The sequence below is a fragment of the Podarcis tiliguerta genome (genome assembly GCF_965153285.1).
Source record: "Podarcis tiliguerta genome assembly, chromosome: 7".
Classification (NCBI taxonomy): domain Eukaryota; kingdom Metazoa; phylum Chordata; class Lepidosauria; order Squamata; family Lacertidae; genus Podarcis; species Podarcis tiliguerta.
This window is the reverse complement of record NC_139540.1, coordinates 31710575-31736819: the sequence shown is the minus strand read 5'-3', so window position 1 is coordinate 31736819 and position 26245 is coordinate 31710575. Positions and strand designations below refer to the sequence as shown.

At 40.5% G+C, this 26245-nt stretch overlaps 1 protein-coding gene and 1 long non-coding RNA gene across 7 annotated transcripts; one reads left to right on the top strand and one right to left on the bottom strand.

The window, feature by feature from the left end:
* Positions 1-671: 671 nt before the first annotated feature.
* Positions 672-7227, top strand: LOC310682528. Its single transcript, XR_014513936.1, has 2 exons — positions 672-1302; positions 1427-7227. It is a non-coding gene; the product is annotated as an uncharacterized lncRNA (long non-coding RNA).
* On the bottom strand, positions 2800-25423 carry UBE2W (ubiquitin conjugating enzyme E2 W). 6 transcript variants are annotated; one of them, XM_083451353.1, is made up of 7 exons: positions 25002-25423; positions 19915-20014; positions 15656-15747; positions 13384-13486; positions 10849-10925; positions 9906-9981; positions 2800-8180 (listed from the first exon to the last, which is right to left on the bottom strand). In XM_083451353.1, the coding sequence occupies exons 1-6, from the start codon at positions 25367-25369 to the stop codon at positions 9951-9953; spliced, it is 771 nt and encodes a 256-aa protein (XP_083307479.1). In that variant the 5' UTR covers positions 25370-25423; the 3' UTR covers positions 2800-8180; positions 9906-9950. The 6 variants fall into 6 exon arrangements, with proteins under 6 accessions (XP_083307479.1, XP_083307478.1, XP_083307481.1 ...); XM_083451352.1 differs by having other exon boundaries at positions 10849-11004; positions 25002-25384; XM_083451355.1 differs by lacking the exon at positions 25002-25423 and adding an exon at positions 24403-24446 and having other exon boundaries at positions 10849-11004.
* Between the last annotated feature and the right edge of the window lie 822 nt (positions 25424-26245).

Genomic DNA, 26245 nt, shown 5'->3' with positions numbered 1-26245 from the left:
TCCGAAACAGGAGCTCCCCTACAGACGGAACGGGCTGCGCTGGATTGTTCTTTTTTCTTCCTCCCCCGCCCCCCCCAATTGTATCCAAGCCTTTTGAGGATCAGGCTGTAGGCAAACTAGATTTACTCTTTAAGAAAAGTAGGTAGTTGGAGGCTGGAGGTTTCAAAGGCTCAACCCAAAACAGACTCCCCTCAAAAATAACATTCTGCTTCAGCAATTAGTTCTCCACGGTATTTTCTACAATTTATATTTTTATCCCATATCCTCCTCATTTTATCGCCACAACAACCCCGCAAAGTAGGTTAAGTGGAGAAGGGCAGTGATTGGCCTAAGGCCACCCGGTAAGCTTCATGACCTTTAGAATAGGGTGGCTCCCCACATCCCACCTTGAACTATTTTGGCAGCAGAAGGGGAGAAAGAAAGCAGTAGACTCTGTGCTGAGGGTGGGCGGGCTGAGCCCAGCATCCTGATAGGGATGCAGATCTCCCCCTTCCTGTTCATCAATCAGTCATATGATCATGATGGTGATGATAGTATTAATTAATACAGTGGCGTAGCGTGGGTTGTCAGGACCCGGGGCAAGGCAAGTAATTTGTGCCCCCTAACCCGTGGATTTGCGCCCCCTAACCCCCAGATGTTGCGCCCGGTGCGGCCGCCCCCGCCCCCCCATGCTACGCCACTGAATTAATAATTTTATTATTTATACCTGAGGGGGCATGGGGAGGATGTCTTTCTGTCTGTACTGCCTGCTCTCGATGGGGATGCACTACCCTAGGAGCACATCTGTGGTTTGGAGGTGCTCCTGGTTTCAACACTGTCACTGGAGGCTCAAGTGCTTCTGGGTGCCTTGGACTTCGTGGCTTGAAGTGCCTTTTTCCATCTCTAGCTGCTTCACCAGCCATGGCCCCATTTGGGCAATGATGACTGGGCCATGGTACACCAAGCTCTGATGACTTCCAGATTGGATTATTGCAATGCGCTCTACATGGGGCTGCCCTTGAAGATGACCTGGAAACTTCAACTGGTTCAAAATGAAGCAGCCAGATAGCTAGCTGGGACATAACCCCCATTTTAAAGCAGATGGATTGGTTGCTTGTTTGATTCTAGGCCCAACACACTGAAGTGTTTAAAGCCCTCAACAACTCATGTCCCAAATTCCTGAAAGACCGCTTTCTTTCCTACAGACCTCCATCCCCATGTGTTAGGATCAGCAGAGTGGGTGATAGTAAATTGTTTGAAAGTGTTTTTAACACTATGTTTTAATTGTTGCAACCCGCCCTGGAGCCTTATGATTAAAGGTGGGTAACAATACATGTTACTAAAGTTGCATGTAGAATCAAATGACTTAGGAGGACTAGCCAGGGGGCTGCTGCCATCTTTCAGAATCTGATATATGAGGCAGCCATCTCACACTCCCTAATGGTAGGGCTAGTCTAGAAGGAAAGGGCTCTGCTTGACAGAAAACTGTAATCACTAGGACCTAGCTAATGACAGGCCACTCTGAAGAGGCCAGGCCCTTGTATTGTCTCCCCCACCCAATCTCCAAAGTAGTTCTAGATATTGCTTCTCCATCATTCTCTCCTCCATCAAAACCCAAACTTTGCCAAAGTACCGTATTTTTCGCCCTATAGGACGCACTGGCCCATAGGACGCACCTGGTTTTTTTTGGGGGGGGGGAATAAAGGGGGAAAAAATTACCCCCCCCCCAGCCACGGATATCTGCCCGAAGCGCGGGGCGCTCTGCTTCGGCGCGCCCTGTGCTCCGGGCAAGCAGGCTGCTATCCGCAGCCTAGGGAGCCCTGCGGGAACTCCCGCGGGCTCCCCAGGCTTGCTGATAGCTTCCTGAAGCCTGGAGAGCGAGAGGGGTCAGTGCGCTCAGCAATGTGACTCCTACTGAGAAGTGCATTGCTATGTCCAGTAATGGACCTGTACACGAGGCTCTAGTGATGACTTCTGATGAACATGTGCCAAAATATAACTTTTGCAGAATTAATTGAGTCTATGTAATTTTAACAAACAAATCCATGCATTTATTAAGAGCACTTCTAAAATAAATATATTAGGGTGATGCCTAATTAATTTGCAGAGCAGACACATGGAAATCAACGGACTTAAAATTATTCAAGACTACATTGATTTCAGTGGGCATGCCTTCCTCCTCATTTTTCAATTCATTGTAGGTTTGTCCTGTTTGATAGTATTGTGTTTATAAAATAAAGAGCTTTAATTCTATATTTAACTTGCTTCAGTACTCTTGCCCAGCCATACTTTCAGATAGCAACACTGCAATTTCAGTTCTGTGACTTTTTTCATGAAGAAAACACCTCCCTTGTTTTTCTGTCACTGCTATAATTCCTGGTCTTCCAGACTTACTTGCTGAACCACACAGCTAAGAAGCATTTAGTGGACAGAGAGAAGCCTGATAACATGGGTCCAGTTGCAGGCATTAGGGCGTCATTCTCAGTAAACATATTTCTTAGGCAGACGTGTAGCATACATTATCACTAAAAGCCTAAAAACAATGTAAGAATATGAAAGGTTATAATCCAGCTTGTTGCCTTTGCTGTGTATCTCCTTCAGTAAAGAGAACAGGTCCTAGGAAAATAACAAATATGGACTCTAACAAGGTATATCTTTTTAGCACAGCAAATGATTGCATAGATATCTGCATACCTGCACAGATGTAGGCAATTTATGGGCTTTTGTTGACATGAACTATATCCTTATTCCTGAACAAAATTAGAGTTCTTAGTATTGAAGTTGTCATCCTTGTAATTGGCACCTAGACAGAATTGGTGCTCTGTTTGAAAAAGTACTTTATTGAGGAATAGGAATGTTTCAAACACAGATAATTTTGTACATAAAGAAACAGACTACATCTCAATAAATTAGTTCAATTGTTCTACTTGCAGAAAATATCATAACTGAGTTGACCTTCTAAAGAAAGGATTTTTCAGTGCAATTGGACAATTTACACTGCAAACCTAGCCCCACGTATCTGAGTGCAAGCCCCGTTGAAATCAGTAAGACTTGCTTCTGAGTAGACATGGTTAAGATTACACTGCAATTCTACACATAATTACTTAGGGGGTAAGTTCTATTGCACTCGATGGAACACCATTCTGAGTATGCATGAATGGGATTGCACTTCGTGAAACATCATTGACATTAGTCTAATTATCTCTTCGTTTCTCCAGTTTTACGTTCAAAAACATTCCTAAAGGTTTTGAAGAACAATGTTTTCATAGCATGAATTTTGAACTGTTTTATTATTGACCAGAACAGACAAGCAATTTTACAGTTCTACTGCTTAACTGCTGCTTTTCTGCAAGTATATCCACAGGGCATTCAGTACATTAATGAAGCCGGCACTAGACAAGACCACCAATTAAAGTGAAATCATTTGCTTACCACCTCATGCTTTTTAACCCCCACAAAAGATGTGTATCCTCCTGCAGTTTTAAGGAACACACACAATTCAAAAGGTATTTGTTACTTCAGACACGTTATTCTCAATAATTCAGTCTGCATGCATGCTGACCCTCAGATGCAAATTGAGATTCTATTTCTCTTGAATTGTAAACTGTTCCAAGTTCTCTTTAACTTGAAGAGACACTTCGTTAAAAAATATATGAGTTGATGTACTTAGAAAGAAGTTGAAAGGAAGATTCAAGCGGATTAACTTCATTGAAAGGGCTTGCAGGCGTATTAAAACTGCAAGAACCAAAGTTCAGATAAAAGGTACACCACAGGTTGCACGAAAGGCATGATGTCCAAGAAGATGTCAGTATAGTTAACAAGTAGAGTCTGTCAAGGATGCTATAAAAGAAAGTCTTCATTTGAATGAATGATAATGTAGGGCAAAGCCAGGACTGGGTGCACAGATTTTGGCAAAATACATACAAGTTGACAGGCAAGTGGGGAAAGGGAATCTCAGGAGCATATTGTTTAAAAACATTAAGAAAGAAAACAACTCATTTAAATGTATCAGAATCAGGAAATTAGCCAGGGAGTTGTTTGGATCTTAGAGGGCAAGGGGGGTAGGGATAGGTTGAGAGGTAATACAGAAAAACTGAACAAAGTATTTGCATCTTCACTGCAGAAGTGGAAAGGTGGATACTATATATGGACAGGTTTCTTTTCCTGAGGAGTGAGTGAATCTGAAGGACGGAGTCAAAGGTGCCAAGAGACGCTGAAGGAGTTACCGATGAGTTAATGATTAGCAAATCTCCGAGTCTGCATATCATACAGGAAGAGATCCAGGAAATAACTGAATAGTTATTTTGATGTCTGTTCCAGGTAAATTTGGGTAACGTATTATTAAAGCTAAAATTAGTAAACATATATAAGTACAGTCTTGCTGCAGAATAAGGATGGCTTCTGTAAAGGAAGGCATGCCTTACCAATATGACAGATGTCTTATGAATCCCAAAAAGCATGTGAATAGGGTAGAATTCCAATGTGAAGTTAGCAGTGATTGAGTAGAATTTCTAAGTAAATTTAGCAGTGACAGGATAAGAAGGCAAGTCCTTGTATGGATTGGTATCTGCTGTGCTGGTATAGAGCAGGAAGCAGAGAGGAACAGACAGTTTTCACAATGAAAGGTTAGAAGTGATGTCCTGAGATGATTTGTATTGACACAAATGGTTTTAAAATAAGTCCTCTGGAGATAGGGATGAATAGTGAGATGGCCAAGCTTTCTGATCACATCAAATTATTCCACGTGATAAAATGAAAATAGATTGTGAGGAGCTCTAAAAGGACTTCTCCAAAGTGGGAGAACGGGCATAACATAGCAAATGCAATTCAATATGAGTGCACATTGGGTCAAGAGCTCCTAACTTCACCTATTTGCTTGGTGTGCAGCAACTGTTAAAAATGCAAATTCCATGCTAAGGAGTTTCAGGAAAGAGATATGATAAATTTAAAATTCAGTATTACGTCTTATATAAAATCTATGGTTCAACCACATTTAGAATAGTGTGAACTGTTTTGGTCAGCTGATTTCCAAAAGAGCAACCCAAAGCTGGGGAAAGGGAAGCCAAATGATCAGAGGCTGGAGCACCTTTCTCAAAATAGAAAGCTTAAGTGTCTGTGTCATTTAAGTTTAGGGCAAAAAAAGCTGATTAGCAGGGAGAAATTAATAATAATAATAATAATACCCCACCCATTTGATGGGTTCCAGCCACTCTTTAAAATTAAATGTGTGTGCAGATAAAATGGGTAGAGATAAGCTTTTTTCTCCCACTTCCATAACGCACAAGGTTATCCAATGGTATAGATTAGCAGAACATACACAGTACATATTAATTCATGGAATTTGCTGCCATAATATATGGAGATGACCAGCAGCTAAGATAACTTTGAAAGACGTTTAGACAAGTTAGTGGAGGATAGGACTGTCAATTGCTACTAGTCATAATGGAATATGCTACCTCCAGGTTTGAAGACAGCAAGTCACCAGCTGAAATGCTGGGGCTGCAACACTAGAAGTGGGTTATTGCCTTCACGTCCTGTTTGCTGGCTTCCCAGGAGCATCTGGTTGGCTAATGCAGGAGGTGGGATGCTGGATTACATGAGCCTTGGTCTGATCCTGCAGGTCAATTCTTATGAAACAATTTTCATTGCTGAAGCAAGTAATTTCATCCAACACAAAATCAAGAAGAACTTCATTGTTAATATGAAGTCTTATGTTTGTGATTGCCTATTCCTGATTTAAATTACGATTAATAGTATTTTTAGATAACAATCAAGTTCTTTTAACACAGCAGTAGCGTAAAAACACCCAGATACTTAATTTTTTGTTTAGGAATTTGTATTTAATCCATACTGTGATATTTATATAAATGAAAATATGTGCATGGATTGTTTTTAAGAATGGACATTAACATCCTTTTAAACAATTATACTGTAACATAATCCACAGTGTGGGAACAATTACATTAGTCTTTTAGATGGACAAAGTAATCTAAAGTTTCAGATCTATGAAGGTGTTCCTTCACTGTGGATTAAGAGAACAGATTGACATGATTAATTATGTAAATCTGCTTTACGGAAGAAAAAAACACAGTTTTCCAACATTCCTTAGATGATTTATGCAAATATGAAGATGCTGATTAAATATTCAGTGGTTACTGCTCATGCATACTATCAGTATGTATACATCTCTTAATGGATTGTTATAAATTAATTTACAAGTAAAAATATAGGATAGGAGAAAATTATAAAGAGATATACACCTTCCAATCCCTCAGTATTATTATTTTTTTTTGGCTTGAACAGAAATTGAAGAGTGATACTTCTCATTTTTTAAAGGAGGACTATGAACATCTACATACAAGTTTATACCCACAGCATCTATTCACTTTTGATTAAGAAGCCAATAAAGTTTCCCTCAAAATAGAAAACATAACAATTTCTTGTTTAAAACAGCCCTACCAAATTGATAGTTTGTAATTCAGTGCCAATACAGAACACTTATTTTCTTCCATTTGACTTGTACCCACCCCTGAGTTTAATGATTATATTTGTTTTAAATATTAGAGAAGATACAGTAGTATGTACATATCTATAAAATTTGTAAGTTACAACACAGCAGTAAAAAAAAAACGCTAGAATATCTTCAGCCAATCCTAGTAGGTTCTTTTAAGCTAAGCTGACCTGGTTCTTACTTTAAAAATCAAGTAAGAGTTGTACTCAATTCAGACATTCATTTATTGACTACTAGGTTTGATTTTCTTTTTAGTGCAATAAGGCAACATTAAAAAGAGCTTTGAAATAGAAAGTTTGCATATGTGTAAAGGTAGTAAGTTTATAAAAGACACATCAGTGCTTCCTAAAAAGACAGCCTAGATGCAGTATCATAAAATTACACAGAGGTGAAGAACAATTCACTATTGTTTAACAATTGTTTTTCTATATAAAAGGTAAATCTAGTTGTAGGCAGATCTTTGAAGGAGAAAACCTGGAAAAATTGCTATGGCTGTATGGGACAAGGTAAGAAAAATATACTTTTGTCTAAACTTAAATAAAAAGATCCACACTTTTTTGTCAAAACAGTTCGTCTCTGTCCAAAATGTATTTCTTCCTTTATAGTACAGGATTAGAAGACAAGATAAATGTTTACAAGGTAAAGAAATAATTTACAAGAAAATATCTTCTGACAGCTTTTCAGTGAAAATATTGTTTTGTAACATTCAAATATGACATACAACACAACAAAAGAAACAGTGAACTCAAACAAAAAATTTCAAACGTATAAATACATGAAATATTGTGTAGGCAACAGGGCTCATGCTGAAGGCTAGTATGAAATAACAGTGTGCAATCTACTTGGAAAACAGCTCTAGTGTACATATTAACAAGCCCAATCATGGACTGCAGCAAATTCAGTTTTGTCACTGCCGTCTGTTCCCATTTTCAGAACAAAGTTTGCCTTGATTAAATCACCCCTACTCTATTTTATTCATACCTTTGTTTCAGAAATATAATACACACACAAAAGGTATCCATTTTACCATAGGGCTATAACATAGTACGTACCTCTCTGCTGATATAACTTGGGGGGGGGGGGGATTCATTGTGAAAACATTGAGAGTTCAGTAAATATGCAATGATCTTATTAGTTCTTTAGCTAAGCATGTTTCAACTCACGCTGCTAGTTTTATGATCACAGTGCACAGAATCCAAATCTAAACAATTAGGTGGCTTTCAAAGTAAAGATAGGTTACTTTATAATCCCAATATACTTACAAACTTTTTATAGGCCCTATCATGCGTCTACCTTTTCTTGTGGCAGGGGTATAAGATTCCTGATACAATCTTTTGCCGGCAATGGGTACACCAAAAACCGTCAAGAAATTCTTATTATTGCACAATACATGAAGACCTGGAATTCTCCCAAAAAATTTAAAGATTGAATTCTGACATTTTCTAACACCTGCATTAATACTGTATGACTAAGAAAAGCACGTCAGTAGCATGGACTGAACCAGCGATCAACATGCGCCCAGAATGCACACCAGTAAAAATGCAGTCAAGGGAAGTAGTCTTCATTGCCTATTTGTCACTTCCAGTCAGAGGTTAAAAGTTCAAAGACTGAATGATCAAAGTGCTCATTTTCTCAGTAGGACTATCTTCTGTTAGGAGTATCACAAAATGGTGGCATCAACAAGTGTCATCTTTAAAGCAAAACAAAAACAAAATTATGTACATATATTGATGTCCAAAATCTACAAAGTTATTTAAGGCCAAAATATCACCTACCAGCACATATGGTAACAAGATCAGTATTTATTGATTTGCTTGTTCAATAAAGAACCCTGTAAAATTATGAAAAACTACAGATTCTGGAAAAACAGACCACATAATTTGAACCAATGTATTGCTTTGTTCTGTTTAAATAAATTAAGGCCGATATGCAAAGAACTATGAACCAAAGCAGATTTTAGGGTTGCTTTTCCTCAAACAACAGTTCCTCCCTCTATCATTGCCATGGGACCTAGATTTTCAAGGAAAAAAGGGTTCAGAATTCCACTAGGTTCTGCTCTTGATCTTTCCCATCCAAGTCCAGCCACAGCAGATATTATCCCTGATAAGATACTCTGAATGCTTTTCTCTTATTACCCTCCTGGCTTGCACAGTGGGGAAGGAGATTTTGAAGAAGCACACGGGGAGAGGAAAGGGAATTGTATAAGTGGAAGTCCTTGTGCAGTTGGATACAGTCCAATTAACTGGTACCCATATATAGCATGACCAGCAACTCCTTACATACACCTAAAATAAAAGGGGACTCTTTGTATGTTTCACAACTTGGCTGGGGACTGGAAGGGTTCTAGTGTTACGGCCTTGTTGAGTTGGTTCCAAACTGGCCATTCCACAGACAGAAGGCCTGTTGCACAGAGATCCAGCAGAAGCTCCCTGCTGGTGGAAGGGGGGGGGGAGGAACCAGTGGCGTAGCGTGGGGGGTGCAGGGGGGGCCGGCCGCACCAGGCACAACATCGGGGGGGGGGCGCACTCGCACTCGCAGCTCTCTGCCCCTACCTGGCTCACTCACTCTCTCTCACTGCAGTGCTGGCTGTGCGAATCCAATCCGAGCCGCCGGGTCGCCGCCCACTGTGGAGGGGAGGGTGCCAGGCGTGCAGTGCAGTGCAGAGAGAGAGCGAGGGACTATCTGGAGGAGGGACAGTGCAGCGGGGGGGGGGGGCGCAAATTACTTGCCTTGTCCCGGGTGCTGACAACCCACGCTACGCCACTGGGAGGAACTAATTATTGCCAATTTCCCTTTCCTGCTGCAGTGTAGCCATGCAATCTCTCATGTTATTCCAGAGGATACCCCAACCCCCAGATTTTCAGGAGGCACAGGAAAGCAGAAATTAGTAGAAACTGCCTCGCCTCCTTGCTTCCTCTGGTAAAAGCAGAATTCCACCAGTTAGCTGCAAGCCCAGATCCAATTCAATCTCTGTGGATATCAGAGGCTTATTTTTACATAGGATACATGGGTGGCCTTCAGTGAAATTTTACTCAGAGCAGACCCATTGGAATTAATGAACATGACTAAGTTAGGACTATTAATTTTAAAAGATCTACTCTGAGTAAAACTTAATTGAAGACCACCCAGGATACAAAGTGCTGCCTTATATCAAATATGATAGTACTGTGTCCACTCACTGCCAGCAGCTTTCCACAATCTCAGGCATAGGTTTTTTTCTAACTAAACATGTTACTAATGCAGTAAAGGATTGAACCTGGGGCTTTCAACATAGCATGCAAGTGCTCTACCATTAAGCTATCACTCTTCCTCACATACAGTATTGTGTTCAGTAAGGCAAATCTAACCACTGTTATTCCCAGGAACTTCAAATGCTCTTAGATGCATTGCTTATTTCCTCAAGGTCAATACATACCATGATACCACCATTTTGTTTTCTTTGGATTCTTGTTACATGTTCTTACATAAAATGAATTATCAGGTGGTCGTCTCTGCAATAAAGGCCCATCAAGTCAGTATATTTCTGATATACAGTATAAGATTATACATACATGCAAAAAAGGCATTAATAGCAGTGATAAGCGAACTTGACATTTAGGAGCTTTCTTCTCCTCCAACTCTTGCCAGCTTGAAAAGTCAAAATACCCTCTGATCCAGCTGCAAACTTAATGGTTTTGAAGCAGAAAGGGTTATTTTACCTATGCAATAAAGATTCAGTGGAATAAAAGTGAACTTGAGATGCATGATAATCATGTAAGCTCTTGTCTTTGACTGTTTGCGCATACTAATTTTTTTAAACTTTCAACGTGCTATAATTTATGTTTGCTGAAATAAACTAACATAGGTTAGCATTCTAGCATTTGTCTGAATAGACACCAAATTATTATTCAATAAAATGTTTGCATACCTTACAGTGCAATAATCTACGCACATCTACTCAGAAATAAATCTCTCTGAGTTAAATGGGACTTTTAATCCCAAGTAAGTGCACTGGAGGGCAGACCAAGTCCATTCTGCTATATTCTGACATTCCTTTTTGTTACATGAACTAATTCAATAACTGAAATTGGTATATACACTATTCAGTCCTAATGTTTGTTATTTACTGCATTAGAAAAGCAATTGCCTTTCTTCTACCCAAAACCTTATCATTGCAGTAACAGTTACTCAACAGAAATATCCCCCCCCCCCCCGTAAATATTGACTCATTTGACCTTCAGTTCCAGCATATCACTTACCTTAGAACTACTAAACCATTCCATCACGCTTAGAAAGGGAAAATTAATAAGTATCAATAAAACCTCCGTTTCAGAATGGGAGGTTTTCATAGTATCACAAGGCTATTTCTAAAGACTTACCTTTTCTTTGCAGCTGGAAAGCATGCTAATAATGCTAAGACAAACTGATTGCACTGAAAGAGCTGGAGACCAGTCTTCTGTTAGAATAGATAAACAGATATGACCATTGCTATAAACATGAGGATGAATGGGAATATTTTCACCAGTAAACATGACCTAAAAATAAAATAAAGAATTAATATATTAGCATTTTATTGATAGTATCTCTCTCTCTTTCTCCCCCCCTCTCTCTCTCTCTCTATATATATATAACATCAGCTACAATTTACTTAATTTGAGAGGGAAATTACACAGTTTATATAACTTCCATGTTTTATGACATCAGTCATTGGACCAAAACATGCCTTATGAAAAGACATAATTTCAACCAAACTAAATATTCCATACTCATTATTCCTTTTCCAATTTTGGAAAAAACATCAATTACATCATACTTTCCCTATCATGTAATATGTAGGTTTTAAAGTCTATCACTTAGTCATCCACTATGTAATAAATGGGATTTCTCTTCTTCTTTTCCACATACAATAATTCCTATGGTATGATTTCAGATCTTCTTTTATTCCATGCACACAACACAGATTTTGCTATTTCTTTATTTTGCCCAAGATAAGGATATTGTTTAATTATCAAACTCGTTGGCTGCTTGTTACACAATAAGGCGTCCAATCAATTTACATCATATTTAAATACATGAGCAAAAGTAAAAATACATTATAACATCAACACGTTCACATAAAAACACATGCAATTCATGAAAAATACACAAAGCTTCTCCTCACCCTCAATAACAAAAGCAGAAAACTGTGGCAGCACACTAATAGTGAATAACGTCATCATGGTCTAAGAAGAAAAGGTACTGTAGTATTTTACCTAGCACCAAAAAGATGTCAATGAACATGCCAGGCAGACCTCATTGAAAAGCAGTCCACAAAAGGAAAGTCCTTAACCAGGCCCATGCAGAGGGTTGGGCAGCTGGGTATACATGCCCTGGTCCTCAGAGGGCTAAGCTGGCTTGGGGGCCCCACCAAGGACTGACTGCTTTTTTCTTTTTGAGTTTATAACTTTATTCTAATATAAATACAGGTATGTCACAGAATATGTGCAGCATTTTTAGGTTTCAGTGAAAAGCAGCTAGCCATGTTACATATAAACTTTAATCCAGTTTGCTCCTGTTTAGCAAGCCATTTTTAAGTCACAGGCACGAAGGTAAATCTCTGAGTGCTAAGAATAAGGCATAGAGATAAGGCATGGTTCACAGTCAGTTGCTGGAACCAGGAATGCCACTCAAAATGTCAATATTACTTGCCATGGTGGATAATTAGGTGCTCAATTTATGGCTAAACTATTCTTATTGCTCGGGAGACAAAGAACGAACAAGTGAAATCTTCAATGATCCATTGGGCAACAAATATTAGTCATAATGTAGAAATGGATGTTGTACGGGAACGTTTATGGAACGTGGATATAAAATTTACAGCATGTTATAGTTCAAGAGAAAACTATATGAAAATGGTATATAGATAGTACCGAATGCCTATTAGATTGGCAAAAATGTATAAATCAAAATCGAATATGTGTTGAAAATATAACGAGAAAGTTGGTACCTTTTTCATATGTGGATGGTACCTTGTAATAAGGTTAAAGCTTACTGGGGATGTTTTATAATTAAGTGAAAAAGATGTTTAAGATAACATTTAATTTTTAAAAAACCCAAAAGCTTTTTAAAAAAAATTATGGGATCAGAACCATCTAAACTGTATATAAATTTATTTATGTATGCAGCCACAGCTGCAAGAATGTTGTGTGCCCAAAAATGGAAGGAAGAAGAGGTCTTGACAAGAGAATAATGGAGACAAAAGTTAATGGACTATGGAGAAATGGCAAAACCTACAGGGAGAATAAGAAATCAAGATAACCATTTTTTTTTAGAAAGGAATGGAAATGGTTTATTGAGTATTTACAAACGAACTGTAAACAGATTAACACATTGGCAGGATTAATGGAAAAACCTGCAGTTTTAAAATATATATGGGATATATATGGGAATAGATATATAAAATAATATGTTGAGATAATTTAGAGTATGCAGGAAGATGAAAAGAAATGTAAAGAACCTCAGAAAGAGGGGGTAGGGAGTTGGAGTTTGAAATGTTAACATTATGATTGAATAATTGTTGTAATATATATAAATGAAAATTATAAATAAAAACAAACAGCACTTACTGCCAGAAAAAAAAAAACTATTCTTATTGCTCCCTGAAGAGAGAACACAATGTGTGATATCCAATTGTAGCAACCCAATTATGCACAGAGGCCTTCCCCTTCCCCACTTCAGCCTCCTATGTAGTGCCAAAATCTGCTTCACAGGATTGGGGAACCCTCCAGAGCAGGGGAGGAGAGAAAAAGGGAAATTCCACAATATCTACTGGAGTGGCAATGACTTTCGCCCAATGAGTTGTAATCAATGTATAATCAACTTTTGCTACACAAGTGGTTTAAAATTGAAACTAAATATATGATAGTGTAAGTTACCTGAGGAGAGTCAAATGGATACCGACTACTGAATTTAAATAGCAGCTGAAATTTCTCCCCTTCATATAATGTTCCAGGAGCACCTTCCATGTCTACAATCCATCTTTGGAAATAAAATAAATTACACAACACAGAGAAAAAAATTAGTAACGCAATATATCTAGTGGAGGTTTTGAGTTCTAGTTTGCAAGCAGCTGTTTCCTACACTGAAAAGGGTCTTCTTTTAATCTCATAATGGCAAAAAGCAACTTTCAATGTTGAGGAAGGTCTAATGCTTACAGAAAAAAAATATTTAAAAGTCCCATTGCATGAGCTAATCCTTGGCCATGTTTAAAGGAAGTCTCTGAATTGTACATTCAGTCTACCACCTCCTGCCAGCAGAACTGTGCCTAATATCAAATTTGGACTATAACCCTTTCAAATTTCTAATAACAAATAATATTAGCTATTTCAAAGTGGGAGGGGTAGACAGGTAAATTACAATTCTAGCAAGAGCTGCTTTTGTTTAAATTGTGAATATAAATTGTAAATTACTGTCCTGATGTACTTTTGACAAAAAATATGAATACATTCATAATTAATCAAGAGCAATGAAGATTTAACTTTATTGAAAGTTAGAGGCAATAGCAAGAAATCTTTTGTGATGCCAACCCCAAAACCTGAACTTCTTATTTCATGAAAAAAAAAAGGCTGAAGGGTTCTCAATATTCACAAAACTACCAGAACCACATACCATTCTTTTCTATAAAAAGGGATGCCCTTGTAAATCATGTCTCCAAGTGAGCAATGTTTGTACCTAAATCACTTGAAGCTGACAGCACCAGCCAGTCACCCATGCATTGCTGAAAGCAGTTCCTAATTCAGTTGTGTAAACTATGTGTACAGTTCTGAATATTGGACACCTTGATGCTATACTGACAACTGTGGCCACAGCTCCCTTCAAATAAGTCAACAAACATGAACACAAATATTTATAGAATACAGAACAATTGTCCATAGGTTTTTTGCCCTTTCACTTTATAATTATTTCAGTACCTCACATGAAAAGGTAGAAGAAAACCTTTAAAATCATTCCAACTGTGGAGTTTTGTGACTCCATTTAGAATGAACAGCCCCAAAACTAGATAAAAAGCAGAACATTCTTAATTTATTCATTTAAAAATGCCATCTTGGGCATTTTTAATGGAAAGGCAGGATATAAATATAACAAGTAAAGAAAACTTCTGTAACTTTACTGCCACCCAACTATTTTGAGAGTAACAGAACAGCTCCAGCTGCTGATTGTGTGAATCCAATACAGTGGTGCCTCACAAGACGAAATTAATTCGTTCTGCGAGTTCTTTCATTGAGCGAGTTTTTTCGTCTTGCGAAGCACCACTGCAGTTAAACACTAACAACGGCGGGGAGGGGCGGGGAGAAGCAGGGCAGTTGCTGCAGCCGGTAGCTCGGACTCACCCGCACCTTGTGGCCACTGCACGACGCGGCTGCTGGAGGGCGGCGGGGCTCAGGAGCGCGACTCCGGCTGCAACGCTGGCTGCTGGCGGCAGCGGCTCTCAGAGGAGCGCGTGAGGGCGGTGGGCAGCGGCACAAGGCAGCCGGAGGAGGGAGCCGGAGGAGTCGTCACCCGGAAGGTGGGAGGGAGCCAGAGGAGCGGGAAGCGAGCGTGCAACCGTCGCCATGACAGGAGAGGCAGGGCTGTTTTGTCTAGCGAAGCAAGCCCTTTGGAAAATCCGTCTTACGAATCACCTCAGAAAACGAAAAACCCTTTCGTCTAGTGAGTTTTTCGTCTTCCAAGGCATTCGTCTTGCGGGGTACCACTGTACTTACTATAGACTATATCCAATGCTACAGCTCAGCAGGCACATGAGACTTCTGCAAGCACAATGAACTTCTTTCTCTCCTGTTTGCTCCCTTTTGTCAAAATCTGCTTCAGAGGGGTTAGGGGACCCTTCAGAGCAGACCTGGGGGCACATGGCCTGAGGAGAGGAAATGCAAATCCCATTGCACCAGCGTAACCCTGTGCAGTAGCACTGGATACTACCCCATATTTACACTATACCATACTTGCAAATATATTTAATATAAATGCATAGGTCAATAACTATGTATAAGTATACTATAACAAGCATGCAAATATAATTAATGTACATGCATAGGTCAGCTATTGTACATCTCACAATTTTTTAAACAGTATATTGTTAGGAAAACACAACATCCTGCCCATTTTCAGTTTCACCTAGAAAAGAAATTATGAAAATGTAAACACACTGACTGTGTAATTGAATTCTGGACACTCTTTTCATTCAAAGTCATTCCTGGCGGTGGGTCATTCTGTAAAGCCAACAGTTCTTTCTGTAGCCTCTTCTAAAAAAAGAAAGGAGGAGGAGCTTTTTAAATATTTCATAAAGAATATATTCCTTTCAGTTGTAACTGTTTGGTACATATTACTGCTGGCCAACAAACAGTATTCCAAAAAGCTTACATGATACATGTCAAAAATTTATAAAAAATATTCATATCATAAAAGACTGACATGTGTCAATGCTACGCCACTGGTCTAAACTTTTAATTCTGTATGACATTTCTGGAAACATCTTCTGAGAAGTGTAACAACTTATTTTCCTTTGGTACTATTAATTCCATATAGTGGTGTATAGCATTAATATTCAGAGTGATGAGCAGCTTCTTTTTAAAAAAATGTAGCCAAGTAGTCAAGAAATGGAACACAACCTCTGCATCGCCAGTGGAACCTGGGACTTGTATTTCACAAATAGTCACCCATACTGTATGGAGAAACCACATAAGAAATGGAGGGACTTTCCGCTTTATGGCACAGGGAGGTGGTGTTCACTGAGAGTTTTGAAGGCCCTGAGTGTGCCTAAACTATTAAACTATTGTGGCCTGCATCTGGAGAGTCTCCTTTTTGAACTTCAGCCTCTTCAGAATTCCTTTGTTACAATGAGGGCTAGAGATTTTATTTTAAAATTTATCTCAAGATTTTACTGGGTTTCGAGATTATGCAAAGCAGACTTCCCTTAATATTGGCATTCTGGCTTTGCTTAAAGGTGCAGGAAGCCTAAAACAGGAAGAAAAGGGAAATACTATTAATAGATGCTGCCCTGGATCCTTCTCATACTAGGAAGTGGGGTGGGGGGCATTGAAATCCGAACCACCAACACAGCATGGTTAGGTGGCAATGAAGAGTTTTGCATAGTGATGTTAAAAAAAAAAAAGTTGCCAACATATTTTATTGTGTTGTTGCTATTTTAATTATTGTTTAACTGAAATTTTGTACTTTTTCTGTTTAAATTAACTGTTGTACTCTACCCTGGGACTCCAGCATAAAGAGTGCATGAAAATGTACATAATACCTTGTAAATTATACTGCAATCCTAAACCATGTCCTAACTCTAACCATGTCAACTCAAAAGTTTGTCCTATTTAATTCAATGGGGCTTACTACTAGGTAAGTGAAATTAGGGCTGTGCAGTTTAAACCATGGTTTGGATTGTGGTGTTAGTCACTAACTTGCAACTGAAGAACACACAGTCCTTCTGTTGATTTCAGGTGCAGGCTTTTAATATGGAAAGGAACTGTACATTTTATGTCAATGAAGCAAACATTGGCAGGTTGCTACATTGTAAAAGAAATCCCCAAACATAAGCAGAAGAGGAAGTTTTCACAAATTTACATTGATAATTGGTATTTCTGTTTCTAGAGAACAGTAGCAGCACTAGCAGCAGTCACAAGTTACACACAAGCTGCAGAGACAAGTTTTGTCCTTTACTTATAGGTATTTTTTAAAAAATGCTCAGGCTTCAGTTGTTTTCCCCAATGCATTCTCTTATTTTATACTGTATCACAGACCTACTCAGGAGCTACAGAAGTAACAAATGACTAATTTGTTTACTTAAAACAAGGGGAAAGAATTCAACCCCACCCTTTTTACACCCAAATTACTAGGTTATTAGCAAAAAGAGAATCTTTAAAGGAAATTAGAAGCAAAATGAATGGATTAGTACAAGTTTCTGTAAAAGTCGAATACAATATAAAGTGATTAGACAGTAACAAATTAGACACAATTATGGCAGCCTTGAAATACAGGGTCAGCAACTATGAAAACAGGAAAGCTGGAAGATAAAAATTAAGGTTATCCTGGTACATATCATCCCTTAATTTCACATGGTGAACTATCTGTGCCTTCTCTCTGCCCTACCTCACATCTACTACATTCATCACACTTTATTCAACACACTTTATTAATAAATTTGCTTTACTTTCAAATGCAAAGCAAGGCATGATTTGTTCTCATGTAAGGACACAGTATCCATAGGGAGATAGATCCCTATAGAGCTCATACTTCTATTTTTACTGCACAGCACACGCACACAGGTATTACTATGGAGAATGGAAGGTCTGCAAATGCCTACCATATCCCACCACCACCACGGTCACTTGAGAGCACAGTCAAAGTTGAATGGAGATATGTGATATGCACACAGACTTCCTATTCCCTGGACTGCTGAGGTGGGTATGGGGAGAAAACAGATTCCAGCAAACCTTATAGAGATCTCTTCTCAAAGGCACTGTGTCCTTCTAGACTCAAGGAAATAGATTTTGCCACTGGAATACAATCACAGTTTTATCAAATATTTAACACTAAGCATTTGGCATATATTTAGATCATGTGCTCTAACATGCAACATGAAGATGACATATGCAGAAGTTTTTAAAGCACTCTTTGAAGTGGCAGCATAGTTTAGAACTGTTTTAAATGTGCTTTATATTTTTTAATAATAATATAATAATAATAATAATTTTTATTTATACCCCGCCCTCCCCAGCTAAAGCCGGGCTCAGAGCGGCTTACAAGCAATAATAAAAACAAGTTGAATGATTACAACTTAAAAACAAAATTAAAATACATTAAAATATTGAAACATGAAAATATTAAAATGTAGCCTCATTGCAGGAGGAGAAGGAAGGAAAAAAGAAAGAGAAGGGAGGGAATCAAATTGGCTCCAAGCCAAAGGCCAGGCGGAACAACTCTGTCTTACAGGCCCTGCAGAAAGAAATCAGATCATGCAGGGCCCTGGTCTCATGAGGCAGAGCGTTCCACCAGGCCGGAGCCAGAGTTGAAAAGGCCCTGGCTCTGGTTGAAGCCAATCTAACTTCCTTAGGGCCCGGGACCACTAGGGTGTTGCTATTTATGGACCTTGAGGCTCTCCGTGGGGCATAACGGGAGAGGTGGTCCCGTAGGTACGAGGGTCCTAGGCCGTGAAGGGCTTTAAAGGTCAAAAGAAGCACCTTAAATCTGACCCTGGAGCCAGTGCAGTTTGAAAAGCACTGGGTGAATATGCTCCCATGGTAGAGACCCCGTGAGGAGCCTTGCTGCAGCATTCTGCACCCTCTGGAGTTTCTGGGTCAGCTTCAAGGGCAGCCCCACGTAGTGCGAATTACAGTAGTCAAGCCTGGAGATGACCGTCGCATGGATCACTGTGGTGAGTCCCTATCGATTTCATAACAAATGCCCATGTACCTCTTTGAAAGACAATGGAAAGTTACCCTTTCCTGCAGGAAAAACCTTCCATTTAGTTTCAACTCTCCTTTTTCTGGTCAAGTCACTCAGAGTGAATGATAGCAGACCAATTTAAAGTGGCCTCAGATGAAAAATTATTGGGCTACAGTTCCCATCTTCCATGACTACTAGCCACGCTAGCAGGGGCTGATGTGAGTTGTACTCCAACACCCTGACACATTTCAATCTGGCTAGTTCTGAGAACAAGACTGCCTCAGATGCCTAAGTATACAATCTAAGCAAGCAGCTGGTAGTGGGGAGGAATGTATATTTGGCTAGACAGTATCCTTGATGGGATGGTTACTTTTATGTCTTTTTCATTGATATTTCTGGAAGTTTTGCCGGCTGAGGTAGTACAATTACACACAAACACACACACACACACACACACACTGTTTTGTATTATTATCTTGCTTTCATTTTTGTATATTTTATTCTGGAGTTCCACAGTGAGGAGGACATTACTATCAGCACCAGTTGTGCCTACATTTGTAGCAGCCCTGTGAGGAAGGTTTTGAAAACCAGTCCTACTGCAGGACACCAGTGGTGGTGACCCATAAGGGGACAGCACCAAAGGAGGTTGCCTTTGGGACTGGAAGGCATGCCCATTAAATATGTTTTGGATAGGCAGGGAGGCAGGGGATACTGGAGCTGATGGTGTTACCTTTTGCAGAGTCCTAGGCAGATGCAGATACGACAGTGGGAATTGGAAAGGTCAGGTGAAGGGAAGACAAGGCATTGCATGCTCTCTCACTTTCAAATCCTTCCTTTAACCCTACATTTCCTGGTACACATGACTGCAACTCATCAAGCTTGCAAGTGCTTCTCCTGAAAGCTAAGGTGATGAATGGTAACACTGCTGCCATCAGGATTTAATCCTGGATGAAGATGCTGATTATTACAGAGATAGGTTGGATGATGGTGGTGAGGTTATCCTCTCCCAATTTGCTTACTGAGTTCCACTGAAGGCTTATGAAGCCAAATGGATTCCTGAAGTCCTTTTGGATTTTCCTACTGACATGCCTGGTGGTTCTGTCATGGTCCTGACTGATCCTTGGAATAGAAAAATTACCCATTTATTCCCAAACACTTATTTGTAGAGTTCAGCTATCTCTTTGGTTTCCAAGGAGTTGAGAATGTAACAAGAATACAAACATAATAGCCTAATCTGTATTCAGTGGCATCTAATAGAGCAATTCTGGGTGGTGAAACCCCTTACAATTTGTCAAGGAAGGAAACAGAAACTTTGGTGATCCACTGTGACTATTATGCAGATAAAATTACATGCATCCATTCCAAGTTGGACTTCATTTTTCAAACAAAATGGGAGATGTCAGATGCTGTGCATACCTTTCAAACTGTTGGCCAAGATGACATGGACACTCTCCTTGGAGAAGCAAGACCAACATTGTCTATACTTGAACACTGTCCATCTTGTCTGCTTAAAACAGCAAGATTGTGCATGTTTAGTTGGATTTCAGAAGTACTGTAACCAATATCATTTAGAGGAGTGGCTCCCACATTTATGAAGCAGGCCTCCGGATCAAGGTGTGATTTCACTGGTTACATTGCTCATTGCATCACCTACATCAAACAGGCAGTGGATGCAATCAAGCTTGAAACAGTGAATACATGCTGGTGGAACTTGTGGAAGGAATGCACACACAATTTCAAAGGATTTCCAACCATTGCCATTGGGGTGGAGAACATTGTGCAGATGGTCAGGCAAATGGGTGGTGGTGGTTTTGTGGACCTCATCCAGGAAGAAGTGGGAGAACTAATTGAGGGTCAAGAGGTATTGACTATTGAAGAGCTAGAGGAACTGGTCAGATCAAGTTCAGAATGTGATGATGAGGATGGCAAGCATGAGCCAGCAATTTTCTCAACTCTTCTAAGTGATAAAGCACACAGATGATCCGACTGCAGAGTTTGACCCTTCCATGGAACACAGCCTCAAGATCATCCATGGGATTACAGATGCTCTCAAGGAAGTGTTTGACAACCTCAAGACACAACAGCAGCAGCTGCCAATCATAATGTTCCTCACAAAGAAACCACCACCACCAGCGCTAGATGTGGCCATGCAACCCACCTCTGAACCAAGCACTTCTGGCTACCAGTCAACCCCCTGGTCCTAATATCATCTGAAGCATCATCCAGTGACAGAGAGGAGGAGGAAGACTAAGAGCTGCATTCATCCCTCATCGGTAACTGCAACGATGGTATTCTAGGGGTTGTTCCAGCTTTACACAATTTTACTTATACGCAAGATGGCCAGGAATGTAACTTCCACATAAGATGCAGTTCTCCATTATGTTGAAACTCAGAGAACTGTTTAAAATATAGTTTTGAAGAAGTCAGAATTTGAAAGCATGGTGTGTTCCTGTCTGTTCCACTTATCTTTCTTAACACCACAGTTCACTGAGTCTAGATGTTACAGGAAACTAGTTTGTTTAAAATGAAGTGAAATTTTCTAATATCCTTCTTGTGTGCATGGAAGGGGAGGGCAAGGGAGAGAGGAATGCCTAATGACAAAACAACTCACTCCCATTCTAGGAAAGGTTATGGTTTCTCCTTATATCTGAACCAATCCAAAAAGCAATGTGGTTTCACATGTCCAATTACAATGAGTCAGTTCCTGACATATGTTCCAATCCTAACTGTTTAATCCTAAAATGTGTTCAGAGCAGAGCATAATCTCATAGTGCTACATCATATTATTAGGTGGGTATTTCATGATGCTACATGCATTTCTTATTTTCCTTCAGCTGCATTTCATTTCAGTGTATTATACATACACTGTGTGTGTACATACCACACACACACACACAAGCCACATCAGATTTTTTAAAATAGCACAGTTAAAATTAAGCGAGAATTAGTCACCCTAGCCCATCTAGCAAACTTCATGGCTGAATGGGGATATGTATCAATGTACCATCATGCATCCACTGCACTCAGATTAGCTTACTTCCTGCTTAGACACCACCTTCAATTGCTAGAAGTGGTAAAATAGATTATGAAACACACACAAGTTAAACTGCTGGTTTTTAAATATTCAAACATTATTGTTTTTTATTTGCCTAGTAGGAGACTTGCATGCAACACAAAAGAATAAACAAAAGTTTAGCTCTCTAGGCCAGAGCTTTCCAAACTGTGTGTTGTGACACGTTAGTGTGTCAGCTGCAGTGTGTAGGTGTGCTGCACAATGTTCCCCACAGTCCTTGGGATTGGAAAGGAGTTAGTTTCATCACCAATTTGTTTGTAAAACTGAACTGCTGTGTTGCGAAATGATGCATGTCTAAAAGTGTGTCACCAACATGAAAAGTTTGAAAAGTTCTGCTCTAGGCAATTAAACTGGTGCAGTGCCATAGAAAATGCAGAATTCTTTTATAAATGTGGCCTCTTTGGGCAATTTCTTGCTACTAAATATCTACTGCCCCATACTAGATACAGTAGAGAAGACCAAAGTGGCAAGCCCTCTCCTGAGATACAGTATACCCTGGGAAACAGGGAAGTGACACCAATAATTGAATGAATTACACATTTAAATTAAATATGTCATCAGATGAATTATTCCCTAAGACTGAATGGAATACAAGAGTGTTCAAGAGTGCTATACAGACATGAAAACTGGAAATGATGTTAAATACCTTCACTTGATTCTCTGATCAAATTGCCTAGGGAAATAAGGTATCCCTAGCATATTATCCAAAAGTTTAATCAATACCCCTGACAGCACAGTATCCACATTAAGAAACAAGAGCTGACTTTCACAATGCCAGAAAGTTACCAAGAAATTAGAACAAATACAACACAATTTCTATTGTGACTAAAAGTAGTGCAATTTAAAGATCACAGAACTGAGAAACTTGCAAGTTCTCATTCTGCAGTGTAAAAGCTAAGGGAAATGTAAAAGAAGCTGAGTGGTAGAGATGGAGTGGGGACAACTCACAAAAACATTAATGTTCTGTGAATCCAAAAAAGGCTTCATTTAAAAGAACTATTCTCCAACTGCTCCAACGCAGTTTTACAAGTCAAGTTCTTGGGGAAAAATCGGCAAATTTAATCTCCAATCTGGTATTATTTAAACTGAATATAAATAAGGTTTAGATTTTTGTCTGTCCATCTGTTTGGAACATTAGATGCCTGTTCTGCATGTTTTCTTTAATCTTGCTTCACATAATTTAAAAATATCCTTTGTTCTTTGATATTAAAATATGTAGTTACTGTACTTCTTATATTTTAACATCAATTCTAAATTGAAATTACATACATATCGTCCTATGTTTTATATTTTATGTAGACTGCTCAGAGGTTTTGATGATTAAGCAGTATATAAATCCTTGTTTCTTTGTTTTAAAAAAAGGCGCAACACTGGATGCACTGCTTATTTCAGCTTTCATCCAAAAGCAACAGAAAGCCCAGTGGAACATTAAAAGACATTAGTATTGTAATATGCGTTTTTCACAGGCAGCCCTATTTCATAGGATGATGTACTTGTCTAAGCTGGTCAAGCTTGTATGTCCACCTCTATGGGTTGTAGAGCCATTGAAGACAATAGGACATGACTGATTTCAACGGGTCTATTCCGAGTACAGTGGTACCTTGGTTTACAAACTTCCTGAAGTCTGTTCTTAAACCAAAGCATTCTTAAACCAAGGTGTGCTTTCTCATAGCAGTGGGGGACTCAATTTACAAATGGAACACACTCAACAGAAAGTGAAACATGTTCTTATTCCAAGGCAAAGTTCACAAACCAAAACACCTACTTCCGGGTTTGCCGCGTTCTTAATCCAAGTTGTCCATAAACTAAGCTGTTCTTAAACCAAGGTACCACTGTATAACTTTGTCTACAAAGGGCTGTAGCCCAATACCACCACACGAGGTAATAATGATATAAATAAATGGTGCTGATTTGTTGATTTCGTAGCCTAGCATCTTTCCTAAACTGCTTCTCATGCACCATTGCATCAGTAATCCCACAGAGCAGCTCTGTGGTGGGGCGAACTGCGGGACCTTTGGGTGAAGGACAGATCTGAACAGGAGATTTCACACCAAACAAGCTTGCTCTCCTTTTTGAAGTCTGAAGGACAAGGCACAATAGGTGAGAAGGGGGTGGGTGGGGGGCGGAGCGGGAGAGAAAGAGAGAGAGAAACGTCAAAGCATCAGGCAGAGGACGGCGCTACCGTCGCCGCTTTGCTTCCTAAAGCAAAACATACAGTGACTAACGTTTGCAATAAAAAAAAAAAGAGAGAAGGACGTCAGAATGACTTTCCACACTTCCTGACTTTGAGCGACCCTCCTCCTTAAATCATCCCCTCATGGATCGCCCCCCGCCCGCCCGCCCGCCAAACAACCGCCCCGTATCAGCCCTGCCCTGAAAATTACCCTGAAGAAAAGGGAGAAGTTTAAAGGGAAACCCTGAGGTGCGACTAGACCTGTCACAGCAAAAGCCAGCAAGGCCCATTCAGCTCTCCGGCGCCGGCGCCTCCTCCTGCCTCCCAAGCAGCTGCAGCAGCAGCCCGGGCCAAGACACCCCAGCCCTAAACCACACCTAAGGGAAGAAGAGCACCTGCTGGTTCCTGGTACCGGCCCAACCTGGAGCGCGCGCACCTAGCGCCCCCCCCCCGCGACCCCCAATAAATGTCCGGCTGCTTTTGCCCCAGCTGAGGGAAGGGCTTCCCTTCGGCCTCTCCCCAACCCCTCGCTCGGCTGCCAGGCTCCCCTCGCTCCGGCGCCAAGTTCCTCATACGGAGTCCCTCCCGCCGCTCGCCCAGGAAACGCCACAACAGCCGCCGCTGCTTCCTCCTCCTCCCCGGAGCCGCATCCACAGAAAGCAGCGCAGCAGCAGCAGCAGCAGGGGCACGAGAGGAGAGCCGCCCCCGCGCCAACCGCCGTTCTGCCCTCCCTCCTTCCCCCGCCCGTCGGCCCCGCCGCCTTCTTTCTGCCCCCCCCCCGTCCCCCCTCTCTTTCTCCCCCTCTACACCTGGGGACCAAAGGACACGCCGCCCCAGCCTGGCCGCCGCAAGCTGCTCACCTGCATAGACGCCATGATGGATCCGCCTCCCTCCCTCCCTCCCTCCCTCTCTCTGAGCCGCCGGCCCGGGCCGGGAGGGAGAGAGAGACAGAGACAGAGGCGGAGAGACGCAGCGCGGCGGCGGCGGCGGCGGCAATAGCGCCGGCACCCTTTCCTCGCCTCCTCCCCCACACCCCGTCCGGGTCACGTGGGCGCTCCGGCCAGCCCGAGGAGAGAGCGCATGCGCCGGGAACCGCTGCCGCGGTCGCTTCCAAGTAGGCGAGAGGGACAGTTCCGAGCGGACGTCGAGAATTTCCGTCCTTCGAAAACCGGGGCGCCAATGTCGGCTGCCTGAAACGGTTCTCGCCTAGATCTCCTTTTTCTCTCATTTTTTGTGATTGTTTAATCTCTGCTTCCTATTAAATCGAAAATAAAGGCGGCTTACAAAAATTAGAAACCCAGGTTTTTTTTAATCTGTAAGATGCCCCGAGTCCGTCAGGGGAAAAGGCGGGGTATAAATAAACATATAATTCTAAATAATAATCTTACTTAGATGCTGAGTGCCATCCTGGTGCAACCAGAGGAAAATGTTTAAGGTGAGGGTTTCTAGGGGCAACCCAGCAGAGTAAGGCAGACCTCCTACAATCTTGTCCCTGTCCTTTAGGGCAGAGGTGGAGCAGCTGTGGCCCTCCAGTTGTTGTAACTTCCATGGTCTGTAGTTGTGCAGATGATGATGAAGAAGAAGAATTTAACTACTACTACTGACAATACACTTTTAAATTCTGAACATGTATTTGACCAGCACTGCACAATTAAAATAATATTCGAGCCTGAGTCTAAGTTTACTTAGTGAAGTTCTACTGTATTCCATAAAGTTATCAAATAAGTGTACACAAGGCTACCTACTATATGGGAGCCTTTACAAGTTCTACTCATGTCACATTGCTTTTTGCAAAATGTTATATATGCTATCTTGTGATTTGAAACACAAGAATGACTAAATCCCAATTCCCCTGTTCTGCAGGATGTTTTGATTTTTATATTATTAAAAGTAAATGAGATGTTACTCTGTTTTACACTCTTACCTGCTGTAAGAAAGAAACCAGGAAGTACTGTGGTGGCATTCATATTTCTTGTTAAATGTTTCTGTATATTAAAAAACTCAGTGTACATTCCAAGGAGTCTTGTTCAATAGCTTTCACCCCAGCTGTTCTTGGTCCCCAATTATATTTATTAAAAAGAACCAGCTAAACTCCATTTGGTTA